This window comes from Diabrotica virgifera, chromosome 4 (assembly GCF_917563875.1).
Source record: "Diabrotica virgifera virgifera chromosome 4, PGI_DIABVI_V3a".
Lineage (NCBI taxonomy): Eukaryota > Metazoa > Arthropoda > Insecta > Coleoptera > Chrysomelidae > Diabrotica > Diabrotica virgifera.
Genome location: NC_065446.1, coordinates 43,907,504 through 43,929,014, shown reverse-complemented (window position 1 = coordinate 43,929,014; position 21,511 = coordinate 43,907,504). Strand labels below are relative to the sequence as shown.

General features: G+C 31.8%; 1 protein-coding gene across 1 annotated transcript in view; it reads right to left on the bottom strand.

The window, feature by feature from the left end:
- The window catches only part of LOC114325917 (arylsulfatase B-like), a 100,113-nt gene that overhangs the window by 45,803 nt on the left and 32,799 nt on the right, over positions 1-21,511 (bottom strand). Inside the window, exons 3-4 of the mRNA XM_028274068.2 lie at positions 16,507-16,733; positions 8,304-8,559 (exon numbers count right to left, since the gene is read on the bottom strand). Coding sequence (XP_028129869.1) covers positions 8,304-8,559; positions 16,507-16,733 — 483 coding nt within the window. The remainder of the gene's footprint in view (positions 1-8,303; positions 8,560-16,506; positions 16,734-21,511) is intronic.

Below are 21,511 nucleotides of genomic sequence, written 5' to 3'. Positions count from 1 at the left end.
ATTTATAACATATTATTACATAAAAAAAAAACAGTAAAACCACAAATTCTGGTAAACCGATTCTTCCGGTTCAACACCTCGATATTATTCATAAAAAAAAAGAACCTATATACCAAATTTGGTTGAAATCTGACGTATCGTCCAAAAGTTATCGTGCTATTAGTTACATATGTATAGTCGCCATTTTGAATGCCCGCAATTTTTGTAAAAGGAACAAAAACTGAGATGGCCTCGTATCTAAATTTGAACCTTTATATGTGTAGTATATGTGGTCCAAATTATATGCTTCTACCATTAAATGCACAGTAATTCTTATAATATTTGCACGAATCTGCAGTATATAATCCGGTCAACTTAGACATCAAAATGCTTGGCAAATAACAAAAATTGCCGTAGAGCCAAATTTTGGTGGAGAGCTAGGGTATACCATAACAAATAAAGTTTAAAAAGTCCCCATCGATCCCATGTGTGCGTCAAAAGTTATTCGGGGTCAAAGGTCAAAATTTGAGATTTTTTGGATTTTTTTCGAAAACGGTAAGTTTTATCAAAAAAAACCTTAAACCAAAGTTGTAGATCTTAAAATTCTGTACAAAAATAGTCCTTACTATTTTTTTCCTAAGAGTTGCCATTCCTGAGATATCGCGATTCAAAGTGTCACATTATACATGATATGCACACGTTTCCACACCACCTGTGAGGTAGTGTACTCGGCGCGTTTTTTACCGTGGTTTCCCCTGTAGGCCTACCCCACTAACTGTTTTGACAATTTTAGGATAATTTAAGGAAACAATACCGGTCAAGTTCTAGATATTACCTTATTATTGATATTGATTATTGATATTGCTATTGATTATTAGGTTAACTATTGTTTTGATTTCTTTAGATATTTTAATCAGATTCATATTCTTGAAAGTCTACTTCAACAGTCAAGTCTTCTTCGATTTCATCTTCTTCCTCTTCCTCTTGTTGGATGTTCAAAAATTGTTCAAATGTGACTGATTCATTGGTCTCTTCATTAAAATCACAGGAGTCTTCCTCTGTTGTACTAAACTGGACATTTGAGCAAGACTGACCTTGGAAGTTGGTACACATTAGAGAACACAGCAACCCAACTTTTTTACATCCACATTTGGCACTACAACCTTTTTTCCAATTGCAAAAAATAGTGTTAAGGAGTTTTTATGGAGCAGGTGGGAGTAAGGTTTTAATCGGTTCTAAAGTATTATATATTAATTTCCAACCCCAGTCTTCTGAATTCAGTTCATTGCCTAGCCATGTTTGACTTTGATAATATGCTCGATACAAATGTTGAAAAGCAGATGCTGATGTTGGAGGAAGACATGATAGTTGTACTTGTTTCTTGTTTCGCGTATTTTTTACAAAAGTTAAGTATCGGTATTTATCAAGACAAATAATGTTTTTTGGAGCTCCATAAACCGCAAGAAGAAAGCGAATTCCTTCCGTAATTATTGTTTGCGGTGTAGAATCAAGTTCTGTAAAAACTTTACAGCAGTCAGTCAAATCTTTTTTTTTTTTCGAATAATTTAAGTACTGACGTTTTGCCCCTTCTGTACATTGCGGACGTAGTGTCGCAGCCGGTTATCGCATGTAAAAATAAAATGTACTTTTGGCATCTGGGATAAGCCGATAAACTATTCGAAGAATATATCTCTGTTCGCTGTTGAGCCCTTCCAGGTTTCAGAAAATAAATAACTTTATCTACTGGAGTCCTTGCAGTAATCAGTACCAACAAATCAACACCTTCACCAACTACAATTGTTGTGTTGTTGCCTTAAATTTTTCAATTGCTGTCTCAATTATAAGGACATCTGCCTCATTTTTAGCTTGTTTCACTTCAATATTCGCAGCTGTTAATTTGTCAGTTAACATTTCAGCTTTCTTTCAGCTTCCTTCTTGCGGTTTATGGAGCTCCAAAAAAAATTATTTGTCTTGATAAATACCGATACTTAACTTTCGTAAAAAATACGCGAAACAAGAAACAAGTACAACTATCATGTCTTCCTCCAACATCAGCATCTGCTTTTCAACATTTGTATCGAGTATATTATCAAGTTCAAACATGGCTAGGCAATGAACTGAATCCAGAAGACTGGGGTTGGAAATTAATAGATAATACTCTGGAACCGATTAAAACCTTACTCCCACCTGCTCCAGAAAAACTCCTTAACACTATTTTTTGCAATTGCAAAAAAGGTTGTAGTGCCAAATGTGGATGTAAAAAAGTCGGGTTGCTGTGTTCTCTAGTATGTACCAACTGCCAAGGTCAGTCTTGCTCAAATGTCCAGTTTAGTACAACAGAGGACTGTGATTTTAATGAAGAGACCAATAACTAAGTCACATTTGAACAATTTTTGAACATCCAGCAAGAGGAAGAGGAAGAAGATGAAATCGAAGAAGACTTGACTGTTGAAGTAGACTTTCAAGAATATGAATCTGATTAAAATATCTAAAGAAATCAAAACAATAGTTAACCTAATAATCAATAGCAATATCAATAATCAATATCAATAATAAGGTAATATCTAGAACTTAACCGGTATTGTTTCCTTAAATTATCCTAAAATTGTCAAAACAGTTAGTGGAGTAGGCCTACAGGGGAAACCACGGTAAAAAAACGCGCCGAGTACACTACCTCACAGGTGGTGTGGAAACGTGTGCAGTGTGCATATCATGTATAATGTGACTCTTTGAATCGCGATATCTCAGGAATGGCAACTCTTAGGAAAAAAATAGTAAGGACTATTTTTGTAGAGAATTTTAAGATCTACAACTTTGGTTTAAGGTTTTTTTTGATAAAACTTACCGTTTTCGAAAAAAATCCAAAAAATCTCAAATTTTGACTTTTGACCCCTAATAACTTTTGACGCACACATGGGATCGATGGGGACTTTTTAATCTTTATTTGTTATGGTATACCCTAGCTCTCCACCAAAATTTGGCTCTCCGGCAATTTTTGTTATTTGAAATGTCTATTTAGACCGGGTTAATATAGGTAAATGTGAAGATACGTTTTGCAGTTAATAAATGGTAATTAACATAACTAAAAAGTTAAAAATATTTCCTAAAAGATATGTTTACGCTCTTTTAAATGGCGGCATTAGCTTTTTGAAAAATTAATACGTACAGGGTGAAAGAATTGAAAAAAAAACAGCATATTTTTACATAAAAACCAGGAAAAACACAACTTCTGGTAAACCGATTATTAGGTTCAAGACCTCGATCTTACACATCAAAAAAAAACTATATAACAAATTTGGTTGAAATCTGACGTCTCGTTCAAAAGTTATCGTGCTATTAGTCACAATGTATATTCGCCATTTTGAATCCCCGCCATTTTTGTAAAAGGCGAAATCTGGATGGCCTCATATCTAAATTTAAACCTTTATATGTGCAGTATATGTGGTCCAAATTATATACTTCTATCATTAAATGCACAATTGTTTCACATATCGGCTGCACTAACTGACATTAAGATTGGCCGACATCTATTTTTGTACCCTCTCTAAATCTAGCAATCTTAAAAAATATAACGATTTTCGATTGATAAGTCTCATATCGATCTGTTAAATTTATTTCTGAAAATAATCCATAGCACGAAATTATTTACAAAAAGTGTGAAGCAGATATTTCGTTTAAGGAACGGTATGGGAACCTGAGAGTTCTTGTTTAGTTGCATTGTGTTCATGCAAAAATGTCACGACAAAAAATTTGCATATTTGTGTTTCAGACATTACGACAATCATTCCCGGCGCTAGGGTATAAGGTGCCTGCCTGCAAAACTAGCACAAAGGTGTCAATCGGTTTTTTTAAAATAGTATTTTGTATAACACCAGTTATACAGAATACACCAGCCATATTTAACATAATCGCCAGAAAATTGAACACGTTAATTTCCTCAAAAAAAAAAAACAAAATCCATGGTTATAACAGCAGATCCAATAAGATGTAAATTGGAGCTGGAAGGTCAGATAATAGAACAAGTAATGAAGTCTAAATATTTAGGCATTACACTATCTAGCTTCGGAAGGCTCGAAACAGAAGTGGAAGATCAAGTGAATAGAGCAAACAGAGTCGCAGGTTGCCTGAATGACACAATATGGAGAAATAAAATATCGGAAAAGAAATGAAAAGCAGAATTTACAAAACAGTCATCAGACCAATAATGACATACGCGGCAGAAACACGACCCGACACAGAGAGGTCAAAAAGATTGCACGAAACAGCAGAGATGAAAACCCTTCGAAAGATCGATGGTGAGACTCTAAGCAAAAGAGCTAGAAGTACAGATATACGACGGAGATGCAAGGTGTATAACATCAATAACTGGATAAGAAACAGAAGAATAGAATTGAATGACCACATAAGCCGAATGACAACAAATAGGGTAGTCAGGACAGCGAGAGACGGTTCCCAAATAGGAAGACGATCAGTGAGAAGACCACGAAAACGATGGAACGACAACTTACTAGAGGCACATTGAAAAAACAGACAGTCTTTTTCTTCTTCTTCAAGTCCGTCTCCTATCGGAGGTTGGAAATCATCACAGCTATTCTTATTTTACTGGCGGCTGCCCTAAATAGGTCGATGGAACTGCAGCCGAACCATTCCCTCAGATTTCTTAACCAAGATATTCTGCGCCTACCGATACTTCTCTTACCCCTGATTTTACCCTGAATGATCAGTCTCAGCAGCGAGTATTTGTCACCTCTCATAACATGGCCAAAGTATTCAAGCTTTCTTCTTTTAACAGTAAGTACAACTTCACATCCTTTTCCGATCCGACGTAAAATTTCGGCATTCGTCACGTGGTCCACCCAAGATACACGTAGCATTCTACGGTAACACCACATCTCAAAAGCTTCAATGTTTTTAATGCTTTTTAATGTTTTTAATAACAGACAGTCATGTCTACACAAAAATAAGAAGAAGAAGAAGAAGAAGACGAAGAAGAAGAAGTATAACACCAGCAGAATAAAAGGTCATGTTGGCGTCCCCCAAATAGTGCTACCCGCAGTCATCCCTTGCAAGCCCGTTATCGCCGGCCCTGATTGGTAATGCCTTTGATAAATTCAAGCACGAAAAACTATAGAATATTTACAAAAAAAAAAAAGGAACATCGATCACAATGAATCACATAATACGTGAACTGCAATGGAACCAAAATTCATTTATTAGAACGATAAGAGAAAATGAGACCATAAAATTCTAAAAGGAGTTAGACAAGATTGTATACTTTCGCCATTATTATTCAACTTCTACTCAGATATATTTTTCAGAACTGTGGCTGAGGCACAAGAAGGTATTAAAGTCAATGGAAGAACTGTCATACCATCCGACATGGTATTAGTTAGCGGAAAGGAACAAGAAGTACAAAATCTGCTGAACTCTCTGAAATGTTGGATAATTGAGGCCTTGGGCTATCAACAAAAAGTGAAACGTAGAATTTAACAGGCCAGAAACGCATTTCTAAAAATGAAACAAAGTTTAACTAAACTAGATCTTGATCTAACTCTATTATATCGCACGATAAAATCTATATCCACCGAATTCTACTAAACGACATGGAAGCCTGGACGCTGACAATTGGACGTCTGAAAATCTTTGACAGGTAGATATTCCGCCGAAATCTGAAAATGGCATGGACTGACCATGTTTTAAGTGAAGAAGGCTTAAGTCGTACAAGTAAAGATCATAAACTTATAAAAATAATTAAAAAACTCAAAAACATCTTATCTTGAAGATAAATTCAGACAGGACCCATTCTAAGGTTTTGAGAGCCCCCGGGAAAAACAGAATTTGGCGCCCTTTCACACAAAAAATTAAAATTTCATTATGAAGAAAAATATTTTATATACATAAATAATTATAACTGATGCAACATAAGGCATGGCATAACGAGCGCATTTGAAGTTCAAGCGAAGAAGGAGCGAAACAAAAGATAAAGAGAAATGCAAATTGTCAACAAACAGAAAAAAAAATGTGTATAAACGTTGTACAATACCAAAAAAGATGTTGATTTTGCACACAATCTGCATCTCCAATAAGGGAGTGGCATCAACATGGTATAAAAAAAGCACGAGGATATTCCTTGCAAACACGAGCTTGTACACCCTTATTTTTTCCCTTGGGAAGGCTATATACCTAAGGCTATGGGAAGCAATGGAAGAAAGACATCGAAGTGTCTCTTCGAAAATTAAACTTCTATGACAAGAAGTATGCTGACTTATGGGTGTGAAAATTGTATAAATAAATAAGAAAACCAAAAACACAATAAGAGTAATAGAGATAGAATTCCTAAGGCGAAGCTGCAGAGTCACAAAAGGAGATTAAGGAAATAATGGGGATGAACTCAGATATGATAGACTAGATATAACAGACGCAATTAACCTGGTATTGGCACTGAGAAGAGTAAACAAAAATCGTTGGATAAACAGAATAACAGAGCGGAACCCGTTAGGAAGACGAAAGAGAGGCAGACCCCGAAGATCTTTCAGAGACGAAGTGGACGAAGCAATGGAAAGAAGAAATCTGCGGGAAGGGGACTGGAAAAACAGAAAGAACTGGAGAAAACGGTTGAGTGAAGGAATACATTGAAAACTGTGGAAATCCTTAGAAAGGGTGCAGGGTGTTTCTAAATAAGTGCGACAAACTTTAATGAGTAATTCTATATGAAAAAATAATAATAGTTTGTTCTATAAACGCATTTCCGAGAAACGAGGTGATGAAATCTTGCTAACAAACTGACGATTTATTTATTGCTCTAAAATTATTGCGCATTCTTTGATATAAAAGCAAGCATTTTATATCCATCATTGGCGCGCATACGGGTAATGGTCTAAATAAAAAATTAGTACGCCACTGAGATATTTCAAAAAAAATCATTTTAGAATTCCTCGTTCAAATTGTGACAAAAAAATCTACCCTTTTTCCAAACGACGCGCCGTTTTTGTGCAAAAATGAAATATCTCAACGCTTACAAAGTACTCTAAATAGATTTCTGTACATTCATGTGAAGAAGTAATAGTGTAATAGTTTGGTAAAAGAAATTTAAAAGAATAAATAAATCACTTTACAATGAAAGAATAGGTAATAATGTATAATACCGATAAGAATAAAAATTTTAAAAAATCACTTCAATGTTCAAAATTTTCGTCGTTTACTTCATGACAATGTGCGATTGAATATTATGATTTCTTATTATAAAATTAATTATTCATTAATTTTTTTTATTACGTAGATAGCAACTTACCTAAATCTATATAACATAAAAAGAATAAAAATTCATTAATTCCACAATCAATATCTTACAAAACTTTTTTTATTTCGCAAAGCACGCGCGCCATTGTTAATGCAAATTTACAGAAAGACTAAGTATTATTTAACCAATGAAGCGTATAACATTAACGCCAGTATAGTATTGCTGACTATTCTTAAGTTTGTTGATAATTTAAAATTTGATTTTCCTCTATATATTTTTAAGTATATTGTTGACATAGGTAAGTTATAGGTAACAAATAACCTTTAAAAAAAAATGAACAAACTTTTTAAATCGTAAAAGAATTTGTCTGCAGTCTGAATTAACTTTGTATGAGTGATAAAAGCCATAACAATTCTTAGGTTGGATTATTTTTAATAGTGGGCTTTGGTTTTAATCTATTAATCTTTATTTTGGGTTATGAATTCTGACTATTTATAGAAATAGTTTTTTTTTAAATTAAATAATATTGGACTTATTTAATCAGATTAGGAAAAATGTTCAAAGTTAATATATAAAATATTTTATTTTTATATCGGCGTCCCTCAAAATTTGGCGCCCCTCACAATTTGGTGCCCCGGGCGACCGCCCGGCTCGCCCGCCGGCGCTGTATTCAGACACGAGAGATATAACTGCCTCCAACTAACTATGGAAGGTAAACTAGAAGGAAAGGGTGGTCCTGGCAGACGAGAAATAACCTGGCTGCGGATAATAAAGGATTGGACAGGACTAGGCCCCCAAACCTTATTAAGAAAAACAGGAAAGAGATGAATTTGCAGAAGTCATTCCCAACCTCTATTAGAGGCGGTACTTAAAGACGAAAAGGTACCTAGAATGGGGTCCCTTGTAATCTGGGTATGGATTATTCTTAAAGCATTACAGCCATGATTTAATTAAAAAATTAATAATTATAAGTAAAATTAATATTCAAAATCGTATATTCCATACATGTAAAGGTGAAAAAATTAAAATAATGAAAAAGTAACTTTTTTAAACTACCTTCTATGTTTAGTGTTAAATTGAATACCTGCATAAATTCGCCTCTCTGGATCTTGAATATGGGCAAACCTAGCAATTTCTTCATCTGGAGCTTGAAGTGGGTTATTTGCATTTCCGGAGTGAGGCGCAAGATGTGTCATATATAAAAACATCGGATTTTTCGTGTCGTGATTTTTAATTAAATTTACAGCTTCGTTAGTGAACAACGTTGTGGAGTATTTTCCTTTAGCGTCATAATCAACTTCTAAGTTTCGTCTCATATCGTATCCAATTTCATTACTAAACTGAAACGGAAATATGTATCTCAGTAATATTTTAATAAAAACGAATTGTCTTTTATTAGAAATACAAACACATACAATGAAAGCAGCTACTAATAAGGACATCATAAATATATAGTACATATAAGTAAAAAATAGAGGTTTTGCTACTTCTGGTTTAAGGTATAGTGCGGCGGCTGGTTATTTGGTAATTTAATATGTAATTAAAAATATTTCTTTTTATTTAGGTATATACCGTTAAAGCAGAACATAGTGTATGTGCTAAAATTGATTTAGAGCATTTTTGATTTATATTTAACCTTACTACCTCTTTTATCAATTTTTTAGACATTAAGAAATTTAAAAAGCATCATTTGAAAGATTATATTTTAAGTTTTATTTGACGGAGTAATTTGTTTAAAGAGTTTAAACTAAATGTTTATTTGGCAAAATTTTACTATTTTCTTATTAATTTAATTAATGAGAAAGTCTTATAATAATAATTTAAAGACTAAATTTTTCAACCTAATAAAAATATTTGTAAAATAAAATATTTCTAAAAGATTTTTAGTTGAAAAACTTATTGGCCCATTTTCCTGGTGACACCTCCAAGGCTTCTACAATTACTCTTATCGACGATTTCACCTCTTGTTAGAGGCTCTTCAGAGAATGCATAGGCTGCTTTCTCTACTCCAGGTAAAAAATTTTTCGACATATTAGTCCCCCACTGCAACTGACGTGAAGGTAGTAGGTGCGTAGCGGCATCTGCTAAATGAAATACTTTTCAACCTAATAACCGCTACGAACCTACTACCTTCACGTCAGTGGCAGTGGGGGACTAATATGTCACAAAATTTTTACCTGGAGTAGAGAAAACAGCCTATGCATTCTCTGAAGAGCCCCTAACAAGAGGTGAAATCATCGATAAGAGTGCTGGCTGCACTCTCTAATCTAAGTAAAAATTAAGACGGTTTTGCCTTCGCATTGCAACTGAATAAAAATGGTATACATTTTTATTTTTTATAATAATAATTTAATTAGTAGAAAAATGATAAGCAACTTAAGTATTTATGTATTGCAGTTATAAATAATATCTCTTAAGAATAAATCTTACAAAAAAGTAATTTTTTATTTGAAAAGCAAATCTGTACATGCTAGTTTTTCTTGAATTATGCGTATTATTTTTACAAGTAATTTTTGATGAAAAACATTACCAATATATTTTAAAAAAATTAATTGTTATAAACCTTATATAATATTAAATGAAAATTTATATATTAATAATATTAATATGTCTGTGTAATTAACATATTACAATTTATATACTTATTTTCACAATATTTATAATTATACAAAGTTTCTAATATTAATTTGTTTAAAATATACTTGTAATGTTTTTCAATCAACAAAGTTATTTGTAAAAATAAGAAGCATAATTTAAGAAAAATTAACGCATATATATTTGATTTTCAAATAAAAAATCAATTGTTGTGTAAAACTTATTGTTTAAAGATATTATTTATACCTATAATACATAAATATTTAAATTACCTAACATTTCATAATCTTTTCTATTAATTATAATAAAAAAAAATTTTAATTTTCCAAAACAAAAATTTATTTTAAATTGTTTGAACAAAGTACACGGTTAAATAAACAATTAACAAATTTTCCGTTGATTATGACCAAATAATATATTGCGACTTTTATAAACTTGAAGGTACAAATTCAGTTTATAAAATGATAGTATTGTATGAATGTAAAAAAGGGCTAACTCGGTTTCTTTTGATTGTTGTTTGTCACGGATCCAAGTAATATTATTATGTCCGTTCCTAAGCATAATATGTAAATCAATTAGGAATAGTAATAAATTCGAAGCTACCTTGATCTACCTTGTAGTAAAGTACGTTTCAGTTCATGCAATTGAATACTGTTGACACTTTTATTCCTTTTTAACACGACAAAATAAGTAAATCAAGTTAGAGTGAAAGTGAGTTATGTATATGTATACTCAGATAAACAGGTAATAGAATATAAGTGGTAAATAAGGAGTGTCCTCACGGACCGTGTTAGTTGTCGTAGGAAGGATAGTTACTCCCTAGAGCTTTAGTTTAACCTTCTAGGACTAATAAAACATTAAAACAAGTTGCATATATTACCATAAGAATTTTCGGAATAAAATTTATTTTATGAGGTAGATATCGTAAATTCTGAAATAATATTTATGTTAATAGCACTTAAATAATAAGTGAAATTTAACTCGTGCATTGGAAATATACGTTTGATTATTTCTTTCATAGGAGATTCTGACCAATAGAAATCTACAGAAATTAAAATTACGGCGATTATTTTTTGATGATTTTAACTTCCAATCGTATAGTAATATATTTGATCACGAGTTTAATTCTGTCCAATCAGATTACAATTATACTGAGAATTATCTACTATAGAAAATTAGCGATAGAATTTTTGTAGATTGTTTCTGTTTTAGTCCAGAAAGCCACTGCGCATCCGCTACGAAAAATATTCTAATTCGGATTTTTTGCACAATCTTACTCAAAAAGGACTCCTTTTAACAAATTTGCATGTTGCCAGGACCAAACGGTGGTCAAAAATTTTTTAAACGTTTTTTTTTTGTTTTTTTCCTGAAATTATTTTTTTTGCATGGAAAACAGTTTTGAATGTTGCCAAGGTAGGTAGATATTCTTTAAAAATCGATTGATAAAATCCCGAAGAGTTTTTTGCAATACAATATTCAAAACTCCTTTGTTTTTTAATTGGTAATCAAGCGTGCGCGACACTATTTTCCACCGTTGCATGTGTATACAGTATGGTGCAAATGAAAGGAATAAATTCGTTTTCTCGTAAACCGGCGACTTTAAGAAAAAATCCCGAAACAGGTCGATTTTTAAGTTATGATATTGTGGCATATATGGTATACTAGTGACGTCATCCATCTAGACGTGATGACGTAATCGATGATTTTTTAAATGAGAATAGGGGTCGTGTGCTAGCTCATTTGAAAGGTTCTTCAATTCTGTATTCAATAATATAAACATTTACATAATTATTTATACAGGGTGTCCAAAAAAGTTTTTAATTAAATTATTTAAAAAAAAAGAAGAATATATGTAATTTATTTAATTCAAAATACATTTTACTGTTACCCGAAAACTAAAAAATGTTTATTTCACAAATATACATTGATTTTCGATTAAATTCATTGTTCAAGCCAGCTCCCGCCAGCCACCTGGCTCTTGGAAGTTTGAACATTTAATTTAAGCGAAAAGCAATGCATATTTGTGAAATTAACTTTGTTTTCTGATTTTTGAAAGCAGCAAAATGTATTTTGAATTAAATAAATACATTCTACAAAAACATACATCCTTCTTTTTTTGTCAAATAATTTAATTTAATAAAATTTTTTTGGACACCCTGTATAAATAATTATGTAAATGTTTCTATTACTGAATAGAGAATTGAAGAACCTTGCAAATGAGCTAGCACACGACCCCTATTCTCATTTAAAAAAATCATCGATTACGTCATCACATCCAGATGGATGACGTCACTAGTATACCATATATGCCACAATATCATAACTTAAAAATAAAAATCGACCTGTTTCGGGATTTTTTGCTTAAAGTCGCCGGTTTACGAAAAAACGAATTTATTCCTTTCATTTGCACCATACTGTATACACATGCAACGGTGAAAAATAGTGTCGCGCACGCTTGATTAGCAATTAAAAAACAAAGGAGTTTTGAATATTGTATTGCAAAAAACTCTTCGCGATTTCATCAATCGATGTTTAAAGAATATCTACCTACCTTGGCAACATTCAAATTTTCATATTTTCACATAGTTTTTGAGGGTTAAAAATGGCCGATTTCGCAATTTTTCAATTTTTAATCGCTTATATGTCAAAAACTATCAATTTTAGAGAAAAATTACTAAAGACCTTTTCTGTTTGGAATGATCCAAAAAATCTAAAAAACTGTTTTCCATGCAAAAATAATAATTTTAGGAAAAAAACAAAAAAAAAAACGTTTATAAAATTTTTGACCACCTTTTGGTCCTGGCAACATGCAAATTTGTTAAAAGGAGTCCTTTTTGAGTAAGATTGTGCAAAAAATCCGAATTAGAATATTTTTCCTAGCGGATGCGCAGTGGCTTTCTGGACTATTGAATGGTAGCCAGTTTCCTAGTTTTGACAACGGTCACATTTAAGAAAATATCCAGAATATACGTATTAAAAAATAATCTTACGAATATCACACGACAGTAAGAATAAATAAGAAAATAATGCTTCATTTTTGCTCAAATTTTTTGTCATTGGGCAATAGCCATTCGAGCCCTGCGGGCTCTCGTGTCTATTGCCAGACAACAAATTTTCGAAAAACTGTCGCATTATTTTCAGTTTATTCTCACTCTCTTGTGATATTATACCCGATAATTTTTGATAATATCCCGTCGTCAAGCATTACTTCAGATGCCCTTCGTTACTATGCAAAAATTAACATTCAGTGACATTAATAGCAATTAATGTTTTACAACTTACCACAGATAACACCAAGAAACACGTTTAGCAAATTTCAGGGGAAGATCTCAATAAAATATTAGTTACAATGATCTAAAAAGACAGTTTTATTCGTGAAATAATCTCAGCGAATTACCCTCGATCTCTAAAATTATTATCGAATTGTTGCCCTCGTGCGACTTTGACATAATTTCACTCCCCTTCGGGGCGTGAAATTAAAACTGTCAAACTGTCACTCGGGAAACAAATCGATAATTTTAGAGCTCTCGTGCAATTACTACGGAATATTTAACAAATTTATTTTTAATTTATTGATTTAGTTTAATTTTCATGTTTTAAAATAAGATACAGTTTAGAAAAAATTACTGACTAAATAGATCCAGTATTAAAAAAAAATGATTAAGGGTATAACAAAAATAGAGGACATAAATAAATCACATGTTCAGGGACCAAAAATAGTTTGATTAAACCTAACTCACCTTAGTACATAATGTGCACATAAATAAAGTTATAGCCTCTTAAAATTACAAAATAAAAATAGATTTTTTAAAATATATTGAAAACTATGAGACATTTTTTATTGAAAATGGACTTGTGTCATTCTTATGGCAGGAACATCTTAAAAAAAATTAAAGTGGAATTTCTGCACCCCATAAAAATTTATGGGGGTTTGCTCCCTTAAACATCCCCAAATATTTGTGCACGTTCCAATTAAATTATTATTTGGGTACCATTAGTTGAACAAAATGTTTTTAAAATTTTTTTGTCTCATTGTAATTTTTTGATAAGTCAATTTTTATCGAGATATTTTGAACATTTGTAAAATCCAACACAAATTTTGACATGGTAAGATTATAGAGACCTGGTAATAATATGAAAATTCATTGTGAATTTATATTTTTTAGGTATATTTTGAAACATATTAATATCTCAATAAAAAATGGTTTATCGAAAAACACTAAGAGGAAAAAAAGTTTTAAAAACATTGTGTTTAACCAATAGTACCACAATAATAATATAATTGGAACGTACACAAACATTTTGGCGTTTAACCTTCGGATGACCAAGCGGGGGAAATTGTGACCCCAGCGTATGTTTTTCTTTAATAAATTCAAAAGTATTTTAAATTTTTAACTCATTATTTTTTTATTTGACTTTAATATCATTCTAGATATCCTCATATTTTGAAGTAAAAAAAATTCCCTATATTTTACGAATAAAAAATATATTATGAAGTTGATGTTTAGTAAAATACCGTCCATTCTGTGTAATTCCAAGTAGTTTTACGCTAATGACGTCGACTTTGCAAAGTAACAAGACACTTACTCAACATACACACTACACATGACACTAATACTCATGTTGTGACTGGCTGAATGACATAAAGTCCATCCCATAAAAAAAATAAAAAAAAAATAAAAAAACTTCATTTTTTTGTTAATTGTCATTTTTGACATTTTTGACCTGGGGTCATTTTTCCCCCCTTGGTCATCCGTGTAACAATGTAACAAAAAAAGGTTGGTCATCGGAAGGTTAAGGGAACAGAACTCTCATACAATTTTTATGTAAACATATTAAAAAGGAAGCCGCATCTCCATAAAAACTAACTCATCGAAAACATACTAAGAAAGAAAAAAGTTTTAAAAACATTGTGTTTAACCAATGATACCGCAGTAATAATTTAATTAGAACGTACACAAAGTTTGGGGGGTTTAAGGAAACGAAACCCCCATAAAGTTTTTATGGGATGTACAAATTTCACTCGTATTATTTTTTTGAGACCTCCCTACCATCAGAATACCACATACTAGTGATGTAACTAATGTCATTTTTTGAACATTCGCGAATACGAATGCGAATGCGAATATCTGCTACCGACATTCGCGAATGCGGATGCGAATGCGAATATTCCGTTTTTTTAAATTAGTTTCTATTTTTGTCATGATTTCTAAATTTATAATGAAAAATTAGTTGATATGTAGTGAAAATCAATCTGAATTTTAAGCGTTATTATATAATACCAAATAATAAAATAAAGTGAAGGCTGATAATGTGATTATATGAGGTTAAGTTACCTTTTCTTCCATACTGATATTGTTTAAAAACATTAATATTATTGATATAAAACGTTAATCAATTTTATTTTTGTTACAAGAATCAAAGGTAAATGTTATTAGGCGAATGAAGCCTTAGCTTTCGCAGTCAATATTTCCACCACACACACACACACACATACCTTTTCTTAATTAATAAAAGAAGATGAGACGCGAATAGATTTTGATTTTGTTAATGTAATATTATCTTCAAATTATTTTTTTTTCTGATATTTATATTCGCAAAACATTCGCACAAATTTTGCGAATGCGAATACGAATGCGAATATGCAAAAATATGCGAATATTCGCGAATGCGAATGCAAATACGAATATTCGTTACATCACTACCACATACCTATCCATTTTCCATAAAAAATCTCTAATAGTTTTCGATATATTGGAAAAATCGATTTTCATTTTGTAATTTCAAGGGGCTGTAACTTTTTTATGTGCACAATGGTACTAAGGTAAGTTAGGTCCAGTCGAACTATTTTGGTCCCTTAATATGTGAATTGATTTATTACCTACATTTTTGTTACACCCTGTATATATTATATTATTACATTATATCAAAAAACTAAAAAATACGTGTTCAATATTTTTTTATCTATCAAACAGCATCAAACACGGCTCACCATTCCCACCCCTTGGGATGGGGCTAACCCCATTTTTTGCAGATTTGGACTCCTTATCAAAAAATAAATAACTTTTATTTAATCTAGGAAAATTTTGAAAAGAGTATAATATCTCGAGACATACAGTTTTACAGAAAAACAACTTAAAAGCACGCATTTAATATTTTTTTAAAAATCTATCGAATGACGCTAAACACAACCCCCTACCCCATCCCCTGGGGATGTAAATTTTAAAAAAGAAGAAATAAAAAAGTAAAATTTTGCAAAATAAATATTTGTTTTAAATTGTTTAAACAAATTATTCCCTTAAATGAAAATTTAATCTTTCAAATGATGCTTTTTAAATTTCTTAATGTTTATAAGAAAGGCCCGGTGAATTAAAAAAGGGCCAACTCGGGATCTAAGGGTTGGAATATATTGTATTTTTAATTCTCCTAAAAATGCAATCATTTTAAATAAATAATGTTGATGGGTCTGAGTTATTTTATACAGCAAGTCATTTGCTGTTGCGTTTAGTAAATTTCAATTTCAGACTTATCATCGACTTATTTCGTATGCTTTAAATGATGACGCACGGGTAAAGATTCAGGGACTCAACTGTATGTTAAAAAGCTTTGAATCACAGTACTTAAAGCTATTTAACAATATTTCCTATTTAGGAACAATTAAAACAAAACCAAAAACGAAATTATCTACTTACTGATGCATGAGTCATATGAGTGTAATAATCTTGAAGACCTTGAAAGTAACCATAATGGGTGTCAAATCCTCTGTAAGTTGGGGTGTATTCTTTTTCAAAAAATCCTAGATGCCACTTTCCTACTGCATGAGTTGAATAACCGTTTTGCTTTAGTATTTGAGGAATAAGGGTTTCGTTAAGTGGGAGACCCCAAGGTTCTGGTTCTAATATTACCAAATGTTGCATTCCTGAAAATATATATTTAAATTAAACTGCTGACATTTTTCTTCTCTATTATTCTCGGTTTAAGTATTAGAACACATTTCATCTGATAAAAGTCTTTAACGTTCACAAAAAAAAACGAAATAATACTTGACGAATACTTAAAAATGTAACAGAGCAAGTTAATACGAGTATTATGATGATGCTTGGTGGAAAGAACTTATCGTAGAATGCTCGATATAGTCCTGGAAGCAACGCAGCTTATAATTAAAAATATTAACAGAACACGCCAAGCCAAAGATGATTTAAAAAAACTTTTTTAATGTTTGATTTCTTGTTTCTGAACCGATTTCTTGTATGTTAGGTAAATCTTATGTTACTTAGTAAAGTCGACTTCATTGTTTTTACAAATACTTGTCTTATTGAATCCGAACGTCTACGGTCCCTCAAATTGGTCCCAATCCTACAAGGATTAATAAATTTTTTAATTAAGAAAAATTTCCCACTCAGCCAAGGTTTGAACTCATGACCGTTGGGTCCAAAGATAGGTTCTTACCACTGAGCCAGATTTCACACCCCTTGATATCTGCTCTACAGTTATTAATGCGGGATTATCAGATCATGAAGCAGTATTTACGAAGTTTAACATCTTCAGCAAACACTTCTCGAAAACCCGACGTTTAGGTAGATTTTTTCCGCTCGGAATTTTCATAAATTTCCAAATTTATGCTTAACTTCTGAGTGGTATTTTCCTTCTGCGGATGTAGACTATAATTTCAACGATTTTTTAGAAAAGCTTGTCTCTATCTTTAATAAGGCATGTCCTTTAATTTCAATTAAGCCAAAACATCACGAACCCTGGGCTACCAAAGGTATCCGCATATCAGCCAAAAATATGCGCTCACTATTGTATATCAAGAAATTTGCTACCAACGTCTCTGTCACTCAATATATCACCAAGTATAGGGTAACCTATCTAAAACTCATTAAATCAGCTAAAAAAGCCTACTATCAAAACCGTCTGGGAAGCTCTAAAAGTGTTGCAATAGAAACTTGGTCCATAATAAACGATCTTCGAAATAGAACTCAGGCAGTTCAAACATTTGCCCTTCCAGACCCTGAAAATCTTAACGAATACTTCGTTGATGTGAGTAAAAATATAACTTCTACTATTTTGCCGCAAAAAGATCCCATTTCCTATCTCCCCAATTTAGGAGTTTTCTCGAATTCATTCTTTATAAGACCAATCGATAAATATGAACTGATCCAAACGATCAATAGTATCAAAAGCAAGTCATCCTGTAGTACTGATGGACTATCTATAAAAATCTTCTCAAATCTCACAGAAAATGTGTTGGATCTACTCGTCTCACTAATTAATAATTCCTTTGAGAGAGGCAATTTCCTAGGGTGTCTAAAGATAGTCATTATTATTCCTCTTCATAAGGGTGGTGAAAAATCTAATCCTTGCAACTATAGACCTATTGCCTTACTACCGGTAGTCTCCAAAATGACTGAGAGACTCATAAAAACCCTACTTATGTCCTTTCTCATTGATAATAACATCTTATCCCAAAATCAGTTCGGCTTTTTAACTAATAAATGTAGGTACCACTAATGCCATGTTTTCTGTGCTTCATGAGGTTTACCAAGCACTAAACAATAATCTTTATACTGCCACTGTTTTCTTTGAGTATGCCAAAGCTTTTGATTGTGTAAATCACGACATTTTGATTAAAAAACTAAATTTCTATAGAATTCGAGGTATTTCTGCGGATTGGTTCCAATCTTACTTAAATAATAGGAAACAACTAGTTAGAGCAAATGATACTGACTCTAGTCTCAAAAACATTGTATGTGGAGGACCACAAGGTTCAGTATTGGGTCCTCTACTGTTCCTTATCTTTATAAATGACATCACTAATTTAAAAATCGATGGAAAATTTTTTCTTTTTGCTGACGATACCAGTATCACTTGGAGCAACTCAACTATTGCATCTCTTCATCCAACTATAACTTCTGATTTGTTTACGATAAAATCCTGGTCTGACTCTAATTTACTCTCTTTTAACGTGGATAAGACAGTAGCATTATCCTATAAAAATGCTCTTCAACCCCTGCTAGTTAATAACAGCCAGATCTCTACCGTTGATTCCGTAAAATTTCTTGGTATTTTTTTGGACAGCCACCTCAAATAGTCCCTTCATATCGATTGGTTAAGTAAGAAACTCGCCTCAGCCTGCTATGCTATAAGATCTGTTTCGAAAGAACTCAATTTAGCATCTTCTAAACTAACATATTTTTCCTTGTTCGAGTCTCATCTTCGATATGGTCTTCCTTTTTGGGGTTCTAGTACAGCTGCCCAATTAGATGTTAATTTTAAATTACAAAAATGAGCAATAAGGTATCTGTTTGGCCTCAGAAGAACAACATATTGCAGAAGTTACTTCAAAGATCACGGAATTTTAAGCCTTCCATCTTTATATATTTTAGAAACTGTTTTCTTAATTCGTAAACACATGCATGTCTTTCCAGCAAGGCCTCATCATGACTACTCCACCAGAAATTCAACTTTTGATGTCTATTTACCGATCCCGTCCTCTGAGTTAGTAAAGAAATCTATATTATATTCCGCAAAAAAACTATAAAAACATCTCCTTTTACGACTCAAATCTGCAATATCTTTCCCCAAATTCCGTAAAATGACAAAAGCTCATCTATCTAAAAGACCATATTATTCAGTAGAAGAGTTTCTTAAGGACTAAATAAGAAATTAAAGTAATGTACATTGTACAAGTAACCAAACTTATCTTTTGGGTTTAACATGCAGCAACTTAAATTTATTAGTTCCTATGTCTGTAGTTTTCTTTGTTGTATATTCACTTCGCAATTTATATTAATTGTTGCAATATATCGATTTTGTTTTTGAAGTTATACTTTTTTAGGCGCGATTGAGATTGAGGGTGATTATTTATTATTAATCTGCGCGCATGAGCACACCGACAGTATGGTATTTGTCGTTATACGGGCTCTGATTGGCAATATGGAGGTAAAAAAATGTTGTATAATATATTAGTTTTATTGTTGTGAGGACAGAAACAAAAAAGTTTATAATTGTAGTGACTTTTTAAATAGTTTTTAAAAGCAGCAGGTACGTAATAATTGTAAATATTTCAGTATCCTAATAAAAAATTTCATAGGTAGGTACCTACCTATTTGAATCTACCAAAATACATAGTATGTAGTACTTTTATTTACATAATTTAATTACCATCAAACTTTCTATCAATATTCACCTAATATATTGTTTTCTTACTCTATGTTTTGTTGTATTTTTTCAATTCTAAATCATTTCAATTCAAAATCAAAATAATTTGATTTAATTCAAAACTGTCAAAAGTTTAATCCGTTTAGTTAGTCGATCTTCGCACATAATGACGCATTGTCTCCGTGGCGAAGCTTTTAAGGCGAATGAACCCCAATACCAACCGCGCTGATAAGCTGGTTCGAACCCCAATAGAAACTTTTATTTTTTTATTTTTTCTATACATTTTATTATTGTAAGTATATTTATTATATAATTTTATTTTCAGAAAATACCTATTTAGTTAAAAAATTTTCCGACAATTACTGTTCAGAAATCATTTGTGGCATTTTTTAATGTGTTTGTGTGTGTTTTATTCTTTTATTATTTTAATTTTTGGCACTGTTTTAATTAAAATGTTTGAGAAGTAGTAAGTATAAATTAGTTTAATATTTAAATAAAATATAAATAAAAGTATATTAATTTCGTTTAAATCATATAATAGAAGTATAACTTCTTACGTGCGTACAAAGTACACACACATTCTTTTTTTTTACTTTATTAACTTGTATTTTTTTATGTTTACGATTAATCAAATTTTAGAAAATTGTATTAATTTGTTATTGTTATTGTTATTATTTATTTATCTTTTCTGACTTTAAGCTTTGTGCATAAAATTTGTATAATTTTCAGCGACAATAAAGTAAATTTCTATTCTATTCTATTCTAGCCACGGAGGGTGTTAAAATTTAGCCACCATTTAATAAGAAGTGAGGTCGATACAAGAAGTAAAAACCGATGCTAAAGAGATACTCAGGCATCTGGATAACTGGAGCAGAGCAGCCAGGGACAGAGATACTTGGAGGGGGATGCTGGAGGAATCCAGGGCCCGACTTGGACTGTAACGCCATAGGAGAGAAATAATGATAGGTAGTAGATACTGGATATTCCAGTTAATACTCAAAGGAAAGATAGAAAGAAAGAGATCGAAGAAAATATCGGCAAATCGTCATGGAAGTTACCGACAGCTTAATCTGTGCAAGGTAGTCAAAGAAGAAGATCGATATTACGTAGGTCAGGCAATGTTGGACGATTTGAGAAAGATTATAGTTAGGTTTAGTAGGTACTTTATTCCCCTAAAGAAACACCAGAGTTGCTAGTTTTGTATAAAATACACCAAACAAATATAAAAAAAACCTATCAATCATTGTTTCTGCATTGTCCTGAAATCTTGTATTGTTTCCAAATATATATGGAGTCTAATGAATTAAGATTGTAAAAGCACATAAATATGTTTATTTATAACTTGCAGCTTTAAATAAACCAGTTAAATCCAACGACTATCAAAATTATACAAGGAATAATATTTACAATCTTTAAATTTTAAACCAAAATGTACCTGTAATAATGACCAATAGAAAGCTGCAGAAATAAAAATTAAAGTAATAATTTTTGATAATATCCCATCGCCGTCGTCAAGTATATTAGGTACGTCAGATG